Source organism: Atractosteus spatula, chromosome 4, assembly GCF_055471065.1.
Source record: "Atractosteus spatula isolate fAtrSpa1 chromosome 4, fAtrSpa1.hap1, whole genome shotgun sequence".
Lineage (NCBI taxonomy): Eukaryota > Metazoa > Chordata > Actinopteri > Semionotiformes > Lepisosteidae > Atractosteus > Atractosteus spatula.
The window spans coordinates 49,735,313-49,754,027 of record NC_142709.1 but is presented as its reverse complement, the minus strand read 5'-3'; the positions used below and the strand labels follow the sequence as shown (position 1 = coordinate 49,754,027).

General features: G+C 41.3%; 1 protein-coding gene across 1 annotated transcript in view; it reads right to left on the bottom strand.

Annotated features, from left to right (window-relative positions):
* The window catches only part of sh3rf3 (SH3 domain containing ring finger 3), a 167,202-nt gene that overhangs the window by 29,447 nt on the left and 119,040 nt on the right, over nt 1-18,715 (bottom strand). The window contains exon 4 of the mRNA XM_088914287.1: nt 1,617-1,943. Coding sequence (XP_088770413.1) covers nt 1,617-1,943 — 327 coding nt within the window. The remainder of the gene's footprint in view (nt 1-1,616; nt 1,944-18,715) is intronic.

The window sequence follows — 18,715 nt, the reverse complement described above, 5'->3', positions numbered from 1 at the left end:
GTGGTGACCCACAGTGACAACTTAAAATAGAAATACCGCAAAAAATAATTCTTGAATCACAAATTCACACCCCATGTGTTCATAAACAAGGCCAACAAAGGCAGGCTAAAAAGGGAAAGCTTTTTTTTCCAAGCTTTGTTGTTTTACTCTAAAAAAAGGGCCACACAATCTTCTTTCCATTCCTATGTACTACTGTCCAATAATACCTTTGCTGCTGTTACTAATTTTCTAAGAAATCCAAGCTGATGAGTAAGACGTGCTTCTGCACTACAAAAGTACAAACGCTCTAAGCTCCCAAAGGGGGGAGGGGGAGGATGTTCAATATTTAATGTACTCTGTAGTAAAGCCAAGCGTTAGAATGGAAAAGCCTTGAGAACCAGTCAGTATGCATGCGTGCTTTTCACAGATGCTTCGTGTCTTACTCGGTATTTGTGTGTTCCTGAACACTTGAAACTTCCCGCAGGGCAGCACAAAGCAGTGTTGAAATGACGCAGAATTGTTTATTTCTGGTTAGAATAAGAATCCATGTGTGCAACGACAGAAAACCACCTAGAGTCGTCTGCATACTCATGCAGCGGTTTCCTGCGCCCTCGCAATAAAAATACTTATTAAAAACCAAGGATTCTAAGCTAAGGAGCACGGAACTCATCAGACCTACTGTAGGTAAAACTTCACTGGAATTATTGCCTAATGAAAATGTGCAAAAGACTGATGCAAAAAACAGAGAGATGCTATCTATGTACCCAAAGATTAGTAGCCATAGCAGTTGGCAATATTGTTTTGAATGCTATTTTTAATTTAGTAAGACATGACTTCAAAGCTCTTCTTTCAATTAACAACAGTTAAGCTGAATATTCCAATGTTGACTAAAAACAGTAACAGAAGACAAAGCAGAAGCAAGACCAAAAGATCAAGATTTGGCAAATGCTTACAGCTCACTGTAATACCCTCTAATATTAACAGTTTTAAATGCCAAAGGAAATCCTAGCACATCTACTAAGAACAATTAGCATTCTACTAAATTTTAAAAAGCATCTGGTTATGTACTGTATCTTGTGCTGTTAAGAACAATTCACCTGGCAAAACAATTAAAATTCTACCACATGTTTAAAGAAGTATTTAACCACATTTCTTGTTGAGCATCAGTCTAGGTGCGGGGAAAAAGAAGCACAGATCTAGAGTGTGTAACAGACTTCTGGGAAAATTGGCCCTGATGTAAGTTGTGTGTCTGTGTCTCTGAGTAGCCTGTGATGGACTGGCGTCCTGTCCAGGGTGTATCCCACCTTGCTCCTGTTGCTTGGTGGGATAGGATCCCCTGTGACTCTGAATTGGTTGACGTGATTAGAAAATGGATGGATGGATCTCGCTGTCAAAGAAAGACAGTAACACTAACAGAAGACAAAGCAGGAGGACTAAAAGATCCAGATTTGGCACATGCTTATAGCCCACTGTTAAAGTCTGTAACATTAATGGTTAGCACATCTAAGAACAATTAGCATGCTACTAAATCCTAAAAAGCATCTAGCCATGTGTCTTGTGAGGATGCCCAGGGAACAAGGACACCATAAGTGAAGCAGATCTGGAGCAGGACGAGGTTTGCGGCAAGCCGTGCTAACCTGGGCGGGGGCGCTCGAGGACAGGTGCGGGCAGTCTCCGATGCGGGCGGCGGCCCGGGGGTCGCTGGAGCTGATGAGCATGGGTGCGCTGATCTCCATGGAGTGGCGGTTGTTGAGGGCCTGGCCGGCACGCTGGGTCATGCTAAGCGCGGTGAAGGAGTGCCGCTTCTTGGCGTTCTTCTTCCCGTCGGCGCGGCGGTGGATGGCGCTGACCGCGCCCGTGCCGTTGAGGGTGGTGCTGGCTCCCGAGGGGCAGGGGCCAGCAGGGGGCGCTGGGGTGGGGCAGGGCTTGTCCATCTCGATCAGCTGCTTGGCTGTCTCGTTGAGCTGAGTGGAGGAGAGAGGTAATAATAATATTACAAATTTGTAATTCCTCATACTTATATAGTGCTTTTCTGATCACTCCACTCAAAGCTTTACAGGTAATGGGGAGTCCCCTCCACCAACACCAATGTGAAGCCCCATCAGGATGATGCGACGGCAGCCATAGTGCGCCAGTACACTCACCACACATCAGCTATCAGTGGGGAGGAGAACAGAGAGATGAAGCCAATTCATAGATGGGGACTATTAGGAGGCCATGATTGGTAAAGGCCAATGGGAAATTTGGACAGGACTCCAGTGTAACACTCCTACTCTTTTCGAGAAAGGCCCTGGGATTTTTTAATCACCACAGACAGTCAGGACCTCGGTTTTTACGTCTCATCCCAAGGACGGCATTAGGACCCACTTGGTGAGTGCACCCTACTGGTCCCACTAACCACACTTCCACCAACATCCTTAGCTTTCCCAGAAGGTCTCCCATCCAGGTACTGACCAGGCTCACACCTGCTGAGCTTCAGAGGGTTGCCAGTTGTGAGCTGCAGGGTGATATGGCTGCTGGCTGAGGTGTGAGTGGGCTGGAGTCAAGATGTCACAAGAGCAGTGCAAAAGCCCTGGACCTCTGCAGGTCTCAGGACAATCGCTAACAAAGACACTTCACTGTTCACCAACTGCATGACCAGCTCTCCCACAACTATGTGATTCAAGGCTCACTCCCAATATCAAGGCATGTTTTCTGGCAAATTTTGTTCACACATGTCCTGGCTTTTTAGCTGTAGCAGCCAAAGACATTCACAATACAGATGTTAGTTACAGTTGGTTGGGTTAATTCTGCAATTTAACCCGAAACAGATATTGTGAAAGGAGATGGATAATATTTCAAAAAGAGTGGGATTATCATAGGATGATGGAAATTCTGGACCTGAGCCTAAGGAAAAAAAAGCAGTGTTAAGACTATGGTATGAAATCCTTTTATATTCTAAGTGCACATTAGCACCCAGATACATTTTTTACATAAAAAAACAAATCATATAAAAGCAGTACTGGTTCCACATCAGAGAAGGAAGATTATGAACGCCCATGCAAAATGATTTTCTGCATAACAAGCACACCTTCACCACTCAAAAAAAATCCCAAGTGTTCTGGATTACACTGCATTAGCAAAAATATACACAGCTCCTTTCAAAGATCTGTTTGTACTATAAATAGGACTTGAAATCCTCTGCATAACCTAATTATCAGTGTAAAACCAACAATATGCTCTGTCATATTGAAATGAATAACCTGGTAGTTGAGAAGCACATCAGCTTGTCTCTTAGCTATTGTGCATCTCAGTTTTATCAGGAACACAGGGAGCCCAGAGGATTCATGTTTAATTCTCACTCAGTTGCATTTACACTCGGCTTAAGACATTACAATACTGAACAGCTTCCTACAAAAGAATGGAACAACATTTTTTGTCAAACAAAGTGCTCCCACGCTATCTTCTTTATGTCTATTTAAAAGGCGTATTTTCTTATTTGATATGGTTGCACACAAAATTGTTAGGACAGTTATATTACTCTTTGAATGTATCAGTTAGTAGGATGTGCTGTTGTGCTGTAGACAGTGAGGGCAGAAGTAACATTCACCTGGGATTCTACTAATGTGCTTGACGTACAGATGGAATCCAATATAACACAGAATCACTCCCTGTATTAGTAAACCAGGGACTAACTATATACTTCTAAATCCAGCCAAAACCCTTAAAGACCCTTAAGACAGGGGTTTTATTATAGTGGTCTGGAAAATAAATACTAAATCAACAACTGTAGGAGACTGAAGGCACTTTGTTTTAAATTACAAAAAAAATACAGAATAATAAAAATAACCTTTTAAGAACAGCTTGCCAAATATCAAGACATACATTGACACAGTTACTTTCATATCAACTTGGGCACAATATCTCTAATGATAATCTGTTTAAATTTTGTATTAGTTGCTGGGAGAGAAAATTAAATCAAAAAGGCTTATCACAAAATCAACACACTTTATTGCTTTGAAATGTACATTTGACTTTGATTCAAGGTGAGAAACCAAAAGCAAACACAAAAACGTTATAGACTGCATAAGAGATACACTTGCACTTGGGCTTTATATCTTGGGTGACATACAGCCCCAGTTTACTGCAAGACTCCAATCTATAAAGCTACCAATCTGCAGCAGTTTGCTTATACAACAACTAAGGAACAGCTCACACCCAGCCATTTAACAAATCATGAAGTAAATGCATGCTGCTTTCAAGAAGAAATTAGTGTAGTCATGCTAGTGAAAAACAAACCTTCTTTTCAAAGAATCAGGTGATCTCTCTGGTTGGAATCATTATCTATCTTTCAACACGGAAACTGATTATTTAAAAAAAACAGCCAATGAGCTCAGGTAGTACAGTGGTTCAATGAGTCGCACTGTCACTTCACAACTTCAAGATCCTGTGCTCAAACTCTGTCTTTGGGGAGACTGCAGGTTTGGGTTTTCTCTAGTACTCCGATGTCCTCCATAGTCCAAAGACACATTTTTTATGTCATCTGGCATCTCTAATTTGCCATCTGCACGCCTTGCAATGGACTGGCATTCCATAGTGGGTGCATTCCTGCCTTGTTCTGCTGTGTCTGCGTCTGCTGGCTTAGGCCCCGGCTCACTTGCAACCTTCCAACAACAATGCAGGGGAAGGAGGTGGAACATGTTTGCTTACTGCATGCAACAAAACACAACAGCAGGAAAACAAGAGTGAGGAAAAAGGTATTGGAGCCAACATGCTGTGTAATGAATGCCTCTTCCTAAAGCTGTCATACTCACAATTTCAATGTCCTTAAAACAACAAGAAGAAATATTGTCTGGCAGATTATTTGCTGGCTTACCTCTCTATCAGTTGTCAGAGTTAAGTCCTTGCTTATTCATGCATTCATCACACACACAGGCATCCTTCCCTATTCTATCCATAGTAATGATGTGGTGTGGCAGCCATGTCACACTGTCCACAGCTTGTTACCTCCCACGCTTGGACAGAACAACTACTTTGCAAATTAACATACTACTTTAAATTCTCATATCAAAAGTACTGCACATCATTTGCAAAAACTGATATCAGAGACTATAAATCAACTTAAATTACTGGTTTAGTCCAAGAAGATCTGCAATGCTCTTATTTCAATTACAACCTATTCTTCCTGGATTTTTTTAGATCAATCACAGATCTTACAGTGCAGACAATAAAAAATTTAAAAGTGACACCCTTTCTTATTATTAGATGTCATTCATGCACATTGTAACCTGCCTGAAAGATGCAGGATAAAAAATGAATGTTCAATGGGCATTTAAGGGTGTCCTTAAAAACTGTCCCTAGAAATGTGTACTTGAACTTTAAACTTTCAAAATTGCCGCCAATGCTAATGAATTTTACCTTCTACTATAGTATTAAAAGAACTAAATACTTCCCAGGACATGTTTCTCTTTGGTTGGGAATATGTTGCCTAGTGAGAAAAGGATCCTTACAGACATGGGGCCTCCTGAGAACAGAAATAGGAGTCCATTAACCTGGTAATTGACACATACAGTATATGTTCCATGGGATGGTAATAATGACCTTTACCTAGGCCATGTACACATTCCCAGAGTAGAGAACAAATTGCACTTACAGTATGCAGATATGAGTTACTAATGCATTCCAACAACTACAGCAAATTTGCATTTAGGTATCATCCTAATCACTCTCACATACAGCTTTCGATTTGGAACTGTGGAGTTGGGGATGCCTAATTGCAGTTTATAATTAAATAAGCAGCTGTTCATACATTTATAAAGTATCATGGATGGAACAAGCTATCTTCTGCACAGACGTCTAAATTTAGGGGTAGGAGGATGATTCCAGCTATGGTCAGGATTAGGGCTTTGTTGCCAATTTGCAATTAATCTACAGCAGAGGTTGTTTATGACATTTACATCTCTATTAACACTTAAGAAACATATTTAATTTCTAAAATGTTTAAAAACGGCTTTTGCCAGTCTAAAGTGTTACCGGATAAACAATACGCGCACATTTAAAGACAAATCATACCAAAATAACATCTCAGCAAAGAAACAAAACACGGAGCGCTCCACTAGAGCTGGAAATAACGGAAGATGCAGAACGCCTCAAGACATGATCATTAACAATCAGCTAATTCACTTTTTTAAATCCGCTCACACATCTGCCCGGAAGGCTGTTTTGCTGTGGGCATGCCCCACATCATAGGGATTTTGATACAACTTTTCTCTTTCCAAACAATTCAAGTACTACTCAGGAAAACAACAGCAATTTCTTTGAATCTTCATACAATATGTAGACAAGCGACAAATCTCACTTAATGTTTAGAACATACCCAAAGAGGGCTCCACTGCCGAGACGTTGCATTTCTTTTCTTCTCTCTTCAGCAAGGAATAAACTTTTGCATGTTTAGAACATGGATTCGTGTGAAATGTGCCTGACACCCTATGTTGTGAAAGATAAAATGTAAAGCAAGCTAAGCATTTCAATCTGCAGTTGTATTCTGCTGGCTTTAACTAGCTCTTAGTACCAAAAACACCAACTCTGACAGAGGGCCCTTAATGACCACATTTTCTGAATTACGGAAGAGGGGGCTACCTTGTTCACCACAACTCTGGAAAACCTAACCCTCCTGCAGCTTCAGAGAATCGAGAAACTTCAACAGGAAAATAGTGTTTTTTTTTACCATTACCCACATACTCACTTGGCAGTCTGGACTGAACTTTCCTGTCTTCCTCCTTGCAGTGGCTTGCTACGGATAAAATGAGCCCATAGGCTTTCTTGTTCTGAGAAAGTGCCAGGTGTTCCCTAACGGGCCATTCTCTGAGGGCCTCGTTGGTAGAGCAGCCAAAACAGACGTACGTCTGCCAAGACAAGGCAGCTTATTCATCTGTCACTTTGCTGTGGGACCCTGTGCTGTAAAATGAGACAAGTGTAGGCAGAGTTGGAAAGTACTGAGCCTTGTTAAAGATGCATGTGCCAGGCCTAGATTCCTACCAGCCTGCTTACACTAGCATCTGCATGTTCTGGGATGATCTGCTACTGTATATGTTCATAAAGTGGCTATAAGAAATATTTATAAACAAGGATGAAAGCACTAAATGGGGGAGAAGTGGCCATGCTTATAATGAAGCTACTGTTAACATGTAACATGTAGATCTTCGGATTCTAGTTCTTTATCTGCACATTTGTTCTGAGGTTCATGGCTTTCCATTCTCATTGCCAAGCCTTCTTCACTGGTGTGTACAAATGCGTGGCTGTAACCACTTGTCAACCTTGCCGTGCAGATAATCACTGCATGTTGAAGGCAGAATTATTAATTACGCTCCTGGCCATATCCATAAAGCACTACCTGCCATGCGAGATATCTTCCTCTACTTGCTTCTCAATACGAAAACAACACTACAAGGTTGCAACATGTTCACAATCTTTCTTGACACTAAATTGAAGAGTCCCTTTAAAAATGGTTTCTAATTTGCAATTGGAAGGATTTTTCCCCTCTTTTTAAAAAATCACTGCAGTAAACTCAAAGCATGGTGCAAGGGGCCTTATGAGTAGAGAGCTTGATCTCCAGTAAGCCTCAATTGCAGGGTGCCAGGGCAGCCCTGTCTGGGTGCATCAGTCCTGGGTTCCTGAAGGAAGCTAGCCCTGAAGCCAAGCTTTGGGAAAAATTACTGTGAATCTTAGGACCTTTTCTGGTGAATTAAATCTGGTATGAACCCAAAAGAGATGGACCAGCAGTGAACAATGAAAGAACAAACCAAAAGGTATCCACACAGGATATGCAGTCTTGATAGTCTGGTCTGTAGACTCTCAATTACAGGCACTTACATTACAGCCATGACTAAATTCCCCTGCCTGAAGAATAAGACATATCATATGATGCTCATCTGCTTCTGTTGCCGAAACGGTTGATTTCCTTAATGGAGAGTCTGTATCCACCTGCCAAGATCTCTGTCACTTTGCGCCTTTTATCATCTGAATGTGCAGCACTATTTTATTTTTTAGTCCACCCTTCCCATATGCCCTTGTGCTGAGGGAGCAGACAATTTCTCTCATGCATTCTTATTTCTGGGATTGGTGTTTTTCTCTTCTTTCAGAGTGTGGAATATCCCCGTCTCTGGTAGCATGCCTTTAGGAATACACTCACAGCAATCATCCCAGACCAACCTGAAGACAAGGGTCCAGGAAGAATACTGAAAGCTGTAAGAAATTAGGATTTTTAACACAGCCCAAAAAACCCAGAAGAAAACTCTTTTGAGTTCTGGCTGTTACTAATTTGACCAATGCTTTTATCCAAAACAGCTTACATTTGCACCCATTTATACAGCTTAAATACAGCTAGCATTTTATGTGGAGCAATTTAGCTGAAGCACCTTGCTCATGGGTACAACAGCATTTAGACATCACTGTCTAACACTGTAGGACAGCTAGCTCCTTTCTACCTAGAACCAAAACCTGTAGTAAAATATCAACTTTACAGCAACTCTAGCAACTCCCAGAAAGAGACTCCCTAAATCACTGGTCTTCTGACCTCTAACCAAGCTCGTCTGACTAGTGACAAAAAGTGATGCACAAACAGTCTCATGGCTGTAGCCTCAACCAGGGCAGTCCCCAGGACCTGCACACACAACAACTGACAATAGCTGGGAGGCATAAGTGTGTGTCTTTTCAAGTCTTTCAAGTTTTCACCAGGAAAACCAGCATTCCCAAATCCCTAACTACCACAGGAACCATGCTTGCCCTTGATATACTGCTCCCCTGTGAGAATGTGAAATTCTAAACGCTTGATCAATTAGCCATTAACTCAATTGCCCCTAGTGTGGCTATTTACAAATAATTAGATGCTGTATAGCAGTCACTAGTGGTAGGCTGGCTGTAACTGCAGCCCCTTCTTGAGACCGCTGGCCACTAGACCCTTATATACAGTACAAACGCAGCACTATGTGAAAACTCGTTCCATGAAAATAGGAATTGCCTGCAATCAGCAATCACTGAACTGTTTGCACACATTGGAGTCTTTCCACTTTCCTGTCAGAGGCCTCTTGTATCAGGTGCTTTGTCCCTGCAGTCCCTTCCCCCAGTTCCACAAGGAGATTCACCACTATATCTAAATATTAAACAAACTCAAAGAGTTCGCTTTCAAAGTCTTGTCAATAACTTCAATTGCAACATCCACAGAGGCTGCATGAATAAGCGAAAGTTGGCAGCAAATCAGAAGACTTTCAAAGCTCCAGATGTAATGTTTGTCACAAAGAATTACCATGTTGATTACAGTTTTAATGAGATGCAAACGATATGCAAATCAGAGTCGATTAATTCACCCTATATGGGTTAGCTTTAACACTAGTCGCTTTCACATGCTTTCACTTCGACAAGAGATGGCAACCTATTACCTGACAAGAAGACACAACACAGATGATGCCTTGGAAACATTTAGTGTCTTTTGTGATTCAAATGATATGCAAATTGCATGAGATAAGCCATGTATAATCACATAATATAAACCACTGATGTCAGTCCTGAATGCTATTTGACTGTTGACAGGGAATATTAAGTGTCAGAAATACATTCAGTGGCATTCAGAGGAAGTTAACCTGGGATGGAACTTTTCTTGCCTTTGCAGTTTTACTCAGGTAAGTGATCAAGTTCCTCGCTTGCATGACTATCCAATCATTTAGAAATCCTGCTGATAACTGGATCCGCTCATAAACTGCCCTCTTCGTTAGTCTCCCCTCAACAGGGTGTGATTATGAGCAAGGAAGTACCCCCTTATCAGACCAGCCACTGAATTTGTTGCATCTCTCAGTATTAACAGGATTATTGTGAATGAAGCAGCCCTCTGTTCCTTCGGGTGCCTTGCAATTATCAGTGCTCAATTGTGGAACCATCCATCTCATTTGACAGCTTAACTATGATAACCGCAAGCCTCCTCCACAGAGGCAGCTGCGCCGAGATATGGGAAATTAAAAAAAAATGAATGAAAGAAAACAGAAACGACTCCAAATACACAAGAAAGGCGCTAGAATGTAGGCTTCAGTTGGCACAAATTGTGCTGTTACAGCCCTGTAAGTTAGTTTGACCTAAACTGGTGCTGGAATCATTTTATTTCCCTTTGAAGATTTATTCATGGAGAAGGTGAGATCTGTGAGCTTGTGCTGACAACAGCAGATAAAGCCGTGGAGAAAACTACTGGGAGGCACTATACGGGCGGTGCGGTGTCTCTGGGGCTGAGGATCTGTGCCTGTGGCTGGAAGGTTGCCGGTTTGTATCCTGAGACAGGCAGAGGAATCCTACTCCGTTGGGCCCCTGAGCAAGGCCCTTAACCCCAACTGCTCCAGGGGCGCTGTATAAATGGCTGACCCTGCGCTCTGACCCCAAGCTTCTCGCCCTGTCTGTGTGTCTCATGGAGAGCAAGTTGGGGTATGTAAAAGGACAAATTCCTAATGCAAGAAATTGTATATGGCCAATAAAGTGATCTTATACTGACATTCTAATTTCAGTATACCTTCTTATAGAAAGGCCCATCCTTGCCATGTTTGCTGGTTTAAGATTCTTTCAAATTTGAGTTCAACAGTTTGAGGTGTTGCAGGTGACCTGAGTTACATTATAGGTGCTCATTAGGAAAAAAAAACATACAAAACTGAAGCTTTTTCCTTCCATTAAGGGAAGAATAACCCACTCTGATGCTGATATATTCTGCTGAAGTAAATCTCATTACCCAACGTTTACCTCATTCAGGAGTTTACATTTGCTTTCCAAAACTTTTGGGCATTTATAATAAAAATGTCAAGAAGTTTCCCGTTCTTGAAACGCCCTGCAGAACTCTCGCATGCTCCCTCTCCCTGATCTGGGCTTATCCCCTGTGGGTCTTCTGACTGTTCCAATGAAGAGAGTTCACATGGGGTCTAATTAAAGCAATAGTGAACTTTTAAACTGAATATGTAATGGAATTAACATAGGTCAAGGAGATATTTTTTCCATTGGCAACGGAAAGCAAAGTTTATCTAATCCCCAAGCCTTGAAAATATGTTTATATTCTTAACAGTACTGTCTTAATTTTGCACATGTGGAAATGACGCAAAGCTTTAATGGGCAATACGTATCTTCAGATCATGAAAATATATGTTTATATGTAGGTATATAATTTTTTTTAATGTCCTGTGTCATTGTTTAAAGTTTAAGTGGGAAGCACAAAATATCAAAAGTGAACACTGTATTAAAAGGTGTAATATCTGTAGCGTTCCATGTATTCAGTGACTTATCGGCAGTTTACAGTCACCATCTCTTCATTAGATAATTTATCAAAACATATTCATTACCTTTTGGGTACAGGGAGTTTTATTACACTAATTCAAATAAATATATCTGTGATTATTGGACACTTCATACAATACATATATTGCTTTTCTGTTGAAAAACATTTGGATAAGGATGTTTCATTCGGCAACTGGTGAAAATGTCAGGTGGTGAACAGCAGGACTGAAATGCGAGTTAAATGGGCTCTGGAATTAGTAATCAGTGTCACCTGTGCTGGAGAGCTTGACGAGGCAAAACTCTCAGTAGACATGATGTAAAGTGACAAGCAGCTGGCCTCATTTAGAAATGACCAGATTCCAAGTGTTTTCTACTGGGAAACCGAATAGGTTAAAGGCAGGTTTTAAAGGGACATCACCTTACAAAAAAGAAACCCTGGAAGACAAAATATGTAATCCCTGACCATCTAATTGTGTTAATATGTATACAATTCTTTGTTTTTTTACCAAGGCACCTCCACTTCACAAGACAGAACACTATATTTTCCATGTATACAGGAAAGTCAGTCTTTAGAAACAAACACTTATCTGTGTAGCGCTTTTAGCTGAGTGCCATTCCATTGCAATTCCTTATTTCTTTATGACATTTCACTCACTCGCTCTGTACCGAGTCGCTCAGAGGAGCTGAATGTGTACCTTAATGTCTTTAAGTATTGATCAACAAATCCTCCCAGGAATTAAGAAATCGTCACGTACGGGAAGGCACATATATACTGTATATAGAGAGTAGACAGCAGCTTTAACACCTTTTAGCCTGATCTTGATAAACTGGGCTGGGCTTGGTCAATACTGGGATGGAAGACTACCAAGGAAAACCAGGATGCTGCTGTAAGTGGTGCCGCTAAACCAGTAGGTGTCGCTCTTTCTTCTGCAAATTTCCAAACTAGTGCAGCAGTAGGGTGACTCTGGGGGAGGTGTGCTGTCATTTGGATGAATAGACATTAAAGATCCTAGGGAACTGTTTATAATGTTAGGGATGTTAGCGTCCTTACTACTTTTTATCAATGAACCTGTGGCACAACTCAAAAAAGTAGAGGCGTTAAAGCTCAGCGCCCTTGCTAAATTCCACACTGAACGCTACCTACTGACATTTAATGGACCTCCATCTACCACTCCCAGACAGACGGGCTTTTGTAGTCAAGCAAGCATTCAAATTAATGAAGAATGCTCAGACAGGCATTCACAAAGGAAGGCCAGGCCCAGGACTCATGACTGCCCCTCCTGGGAGATTGCACAAGCCTCTGTGGGGTACTTACAGTGCCTTGCGAAAGTATTCGGCCCCCTTGAACTTTTCAACCTTTTGCCACATTTCAGGCTTCAAACATAAAGATATAAATTTTTTATTTTATGTGAAGAATCACCAACAAGTGGGACACAATTGTGAAGTGGAACGAAATCTATTGGATTTTTGAAACTTTTTTAACTAATAAAAAAATGAAAAGTGGGGCGTGCAAAATTATTCGGCCCCTTTACTTTCAGTGCAGCAAACTCACTCCAGAAGTTCAGCGAGGATCTCTGAATGATCCAATGTTGTCCTAAATGACTGATGGTGATAAATAGAATCCACCTGTGTGTAATCAAGTCTCTGTATAAATGCACCTGCTCTGTGATAGTCTCAAGGTTCTGTTGAAAGCGCAGAGAGCATCATGAAGACCAAGGAACACACCAGGCAGGTCCGTAATACTGTTGTGGAGAAGTTTAAAGCCGGATTTGGATACAAAAAGATTTCCCAAGCTTCAAACATCCCAAGGAGCACTGTGCAAGCAATCATCTTGAAATGGAAGGAGTATCAGACCACTGCAAATCTACCAAGACCTGGCCGTCCCTCTAAACTTTCAGCTCCGACAAGGAGAAGATTGATCAGAGATGCAGCCAAGAGGCCCATGATCACTCTAGATGAACTGCAGAGAACTACAGCTGAGGTGGGAGAGTCTGTCCATAGGACAACAATCAGTCTTACACTGCACAAATCTGGCCTTTATGGAAGAGTGGCAAGAAGAAAGCCATTTCTCAAAGATATCCATAAAAAGTCTCGTCTAAAGTTTGCCACAAGCCACCTGGGAGACACCCCAAACATGTGGAAGAAGGTGCTCTGGTCAGATGAAACCAAAATCGAACTTTTTGGCCACAATGCAAAACGATATGTTTGGCGTAAAAGCAACACAGCTCATCACCCTCAACACACCATCCCCACTGTCAAACATGGTGGTGGCAGCATCATGGTTTGGGCCTGCTTTTCTTCAGCAGGGACAGGGAAGATGGTTAAAATTGAGGGGAAGATGGATGCAGCCAAATATAGGACCATTCTGGATGAAAACCTGTTGGAGTCTGCAAAAGACCTGAAACTGGGACGGAGATTTATCTTCCAACAAGACAATGATCCCAAACATACAGCAAAATCTACAAAGGAATGGTTCACAAATAAACGTATCCAGGTGTTTGAATGGCCAAGTCAAAGTCCAGACCTGAATCCAATCGAGAATCTGTGGAAAGAGCTGAAAACTGCTGTTCACAAACGCTCTCCATCCAACCTCACTGAGCTCGAGCTGTTTTGCAAGGAAGAATGGGCAAGAATTTCAGTCTCTCGATGTGCAAAACTGATAGAGACATACCCCAAGTGACTTGCAGCTGTAATCGCAGCAAAAGGTGGCTCTACAAAGTATTAACGCAAGGGGGCCGAATAATTTTGCACGCCCCACTTTTCATTTTTTTATTAGTTAAAAAAGTTTCAAAAATCCAATAGATTTCGTTCCACTTCACAATTGTGTCCCACTTGTTGGTGATTCTTCACATAAAATAAAAAATTTATATCTTTATGTTTGAAGCCTGAAATGTGGCAAAAGGTTGAAAAGTTCAAGGGGGCCGAATACTTTCGCAAGGCACTGTACATCAGCTTTCTCAGATGACTGCACAATGGGGAAAAAAAAGTCTGGTCAGGACCAAAGCCGGAAAGAATTAAAGGACATACCACATGCTTGACTTTGGACAGGATAGATCACTCCTGTAAAGATGTGCAGATCATGCCGGTTTCTAATATTTTGACTAGTAAGCATATATGACCTAAGACTTTATAGCTGTGCTTCCTGGTCTTTATCAAGTGAGAGAGTAACAATCTGACGAACACAGAAGTATCAGCTGGCTTTGACTTGCAGTATTATATAAGTGATTGTACAAAATACTTAAACATCAGTTGCATGAATGTAGAAAAACTGGGAAACTCTTTAACAGTCTCATTTAAATCCGGCAGTGCTCTGTGCTATTGTACAGTGGGATTTAGTACAGTCTATCTTATAATACACTGGGAGAAAGTATTATTCTTCTGGGTTGTTAAAAACCGTGAAGATAAAATTTAGCTGACAGGAACTGGGGACAAGGAAAATAATATTTCAACGAGATTTGTATAGCACAAGGAAATTTAATCCAAGCAATCACCACTGGGATCTGACTGAGTGGTCAGAAGATGTTGTTTTGGGCTGATACACAGTATCAGTCAAGTAACTTCACAGAAGAATTTTACTGGGCTCACAGAAATGTGTACTCTAGCATATTGGCACCTTATGTTTCAGATTTCTTTTAAACAGATATCTATTAATAAGTGCTATGGGTCTTTAAAACCTTTACATGTGAAAAATTTAAAGGCAAGCTCTAACAAAAGCTTGAGCTACACAGATGTGCCAGTCCTGAAACCATCAGAACTATCATCCTGGACAGTAAAAAGATTTTCAAAGGTTTGATGTCTGGTAATTGATTTTGCAGCAAGTATGTGGTGTGATGTACTGTATCAGCTTCTCCCAATTATTTTTACTTGTTTTTTCAACATATGTCTGCTGTTTTTCAGGAAAGTCAATACTACTTTCGGCCAAAAGGTTCTCTAAAATCCATGGTATGCATATAACTGAGCTTGAGTTCCACATATTCAATGCTTTCTTGGCTCTGCAGAACGAAAGGACATTTTCATTCAACTTGACCTCCTAATGGCTTAGTTGAATACACTGGTGGTCAAAATTACCCCTGCTTTCATGGCTTTATCTCCTGAGTATTTTCAACTTACCTATAAAATGCTAAGGAGCTCCGGGAGGGAGCACTGCTGCATTTAAAGTGAAAGATTGGCATTCACACCAGCCAAGTTTTGAAATCATTTTCATGTGTTAATTCATGCAGGGTGAGCAGGGTTCAAGGCACACAGTGCTGCATCTTCTTAGCTGTTGGCGAATTTGAATTGTGCCCATCTGTACGAGTTCTTCTTGAAGGTACTTTGAAAGATTAGATGCTATAAAAGAATGGGCTCACCTGCTTGAAACCTTCTTCTGGATTGCTGAATAATGCTTCAGGGGTGTATGAACTGATTAAATGCAGCTGAAAAGTTAACGACACAGCTCGAAGTTGCACATGTGGAATTTTAATGGGCTTGAATAAGGTACAGCGAGAACTCGGATTCAAAGATTCACTGGGTCGCCACTATATAATCACTCTGTGCAACCACCTGGCTAATTGCTCTAAATGGCGTTTTAATAGAACTACCGAGAAGAAAAAAAGGGAAAACTCTGCTGGAGGCTTCCAATTCTGTTTGGCTTTGATATCTGTATTATTGAGACGTACCATAATATGTAATTTGCCAACGATAAACCAGCCACGTTTAAATTGAATTACAACATGGAAACAATGCAAATGACCCTTTACAAGCACACTGTTACAGCTTTTGTCACCCAGACAGGGTACAGTTACTAGGAAACGAGAGTTTTATTAAGTGGTCTGACAGATTACAAACACCCACTTAGCAAGGCCTAGCAAGCTGGATTAACCAGCAACTGATAATACAGCTCCACAAACCTGATGTGGGATCAACAAGTTTGAAACCAAAAAAAGTTTAATATTTTACTGTAAAATATTACAGTAACACAGTCAGCAATGCACAAGAACAGAAAGTCCCCAATGCCCTACGACGCTCAATCACTGATAAAATACCTGTCCGGGACTCTAAACTGAATAAGAAACAATGCCCTGTCCTTTTGCCTTTAATCCGCTGTGACTCCTAAAAAGGATATCAAAGAAAGAGATGAGAGCAGCTAGAAAGACGCTCCTTATGCAGGCCACAGCTGGGACAGACCTGCACTAATGGAGTGGCCACTCTCCACCACTGCACACCAGCTTGAGCTCTGTTACACTACCACCCAGATCAGCCCATTAAGAGAGACGGTCACGTCTCTCTGGAACTACAAAAACCCACGCCCACTCCCCCCTCCTCAGATTGGCATTATTCCACTTTCAGACGATCTAATTGGATGCTGATTCATATGTTTTGCAAACCATTACAAATTGCCTCATGGCTGTGTCAGAAAGTACTACAGAATAATGGGAGAGGGTTAATTATTAATGCCTCCTTTCGTACGGTCCTTAATCCCCCCCTGTTCTCTCTCTTCTTCTCCTGTTAACATGTGAACCCAAAGGCCAAAACTGTCAAAAGCAGATGCTCCTTTTTTGTAGGATTAGAGGTATTCTTAACATGATCAAGTCCAATATGTAATTAAATCCTTACGTTACCAGGCCTGACCTCAGTGTTTTGTACGTGGCATGATCAATTGTAATTTGTCTCCATAATCTATATTAATTATGTATGTCACTTGCTCAACCCTTTTTTTTTCTAAAAGCATACAAATGGCACTTTGAAATGTGCCTGACAGCAAATTGAAACACTAAGCTCTTTTCAAAGCTATTATTTAAAGTTATGTCGATGAAGGTCAGTGAAGAATTAAAACTTCTCAAAAGGAGACAATGGAAGTCTTCAAAAGGTGAGGATATTTATTTACGGTTTTACAGAAGTATTAAAACACTGACCCAAAATACACAAGATGATTTTGTGAGATTTATTCTAAGCAGGAAAAAACGACAAGGTTTTTCTGCTCAATTGAACAAGCAACTCACAGGGAATAAGCAGAGACAAAGTGAAATGTGAAAGTGTCAAATTTAACTATTTTATTTTAGATTTAAGGGTCACATTTAGGCACGTGTTCCATAGAAGTGACAAGGGCAAATTCCCTTGCTGTTTTCATTTCTTGGCTATATCAAAGCTCTTGGTCATCTACTGGAAAAATTTAACCAGTGACTTCTGGGATTTTTCCAAAAGCTTCCTGAAAACCCAGTCGGCCGGGTTTCAGACCTCTTCTATATCTAAGTAATAACACATGGTGGGAGGCTTCAGCAGATCAACCTTCATTGATCCTTCACTTCCTACACAGCTTTCCTGGAGGTCTTACCACCAATCCACAGCTCGTCACGTCCACTACTCAGCAGATAGAGAAACTGCACAATTTCAAGCCCTAGAGAACCAGAGGACAGGGGTTCCTTTTCTCAACAGAGGCCACCCAGATATCATGATGCCACAGCTTAGGGAGCAAAAGAAAACCTGTTGTTGTCCTCATTTTCAAAATATCTGATACTGTATGTACTTCTTTTTTAAAAAATGTTGAATGAATGACAGCAGCATCACCACCTTGTTGCCTGATCTCATTACATAACAGCAACTCCGCAAGACTGGACCTGGTCAGTACTGGGATGCGAGTCCTTTAAGGAAAACTAGGTTGCTGGTGTAAGTGGACCAGCAGGTGGTGCTCTTCCCTCTGCACCACAATTTCCAAACCAAAGTTCCATTCTGGGGACTGAAGACACTGCTGTAGTTGGTACCACCCCTCAGATAAGATGTTAATCCGAGGTCCTGCCCATGTTTATGAACCCCCCATGCCACAGCTAAAAGAGAACAGAGGTTAAGCTCAGTATCCTAGTTAAATTCCACTCTGCGGCTCAACAACCTGGCCTCCCTAAAGCTCCCCGTTAATTCAGTTGGTGAAGCAGTTTCTCATTCCTCCACCTGCTCTGCTGAGCAGTGAGGCTCCTGGAGCGTAATGATTGTCATGAATCTCCTATGTGATTGTTATCCCTTCTTATATATCCTAAGTGGGATCCTTCAGGATGAAAAGAGCTTTATAAATGCAATTAATTATCTTATTATCAACATGTGTACTGCAATATCCTCACAAGAGCTCTCCCTAACATACCCCTTGCTTTCTTTCCTGCAGGATTCCGAAAGGTTAACAGCCTTTAAAAAACAGAAATGGTATATGAACAAGGGCGATCTGGAAAAAAAGGACTTTTTTTGCAACTCTCTTCCTTTTTATTTTGGTTAGCAGCGATCTGACAGCTCATTTGTCTGGAGTGCCTTAAATTCAGAAATCATAATTGAGAGCTGCCACAGGACCTCGGCTTTGATCTCACTGATCTGCTGAAGCATGTCCTTCCTATTACCTCACCCTTTAGGGACTGACCTCGCAAAGGCAACTCTACAGGCTTAATCACAGCTGCTGGGGTAAATCAATATAAAATATGCTTAATGCAGTTCTTTATGA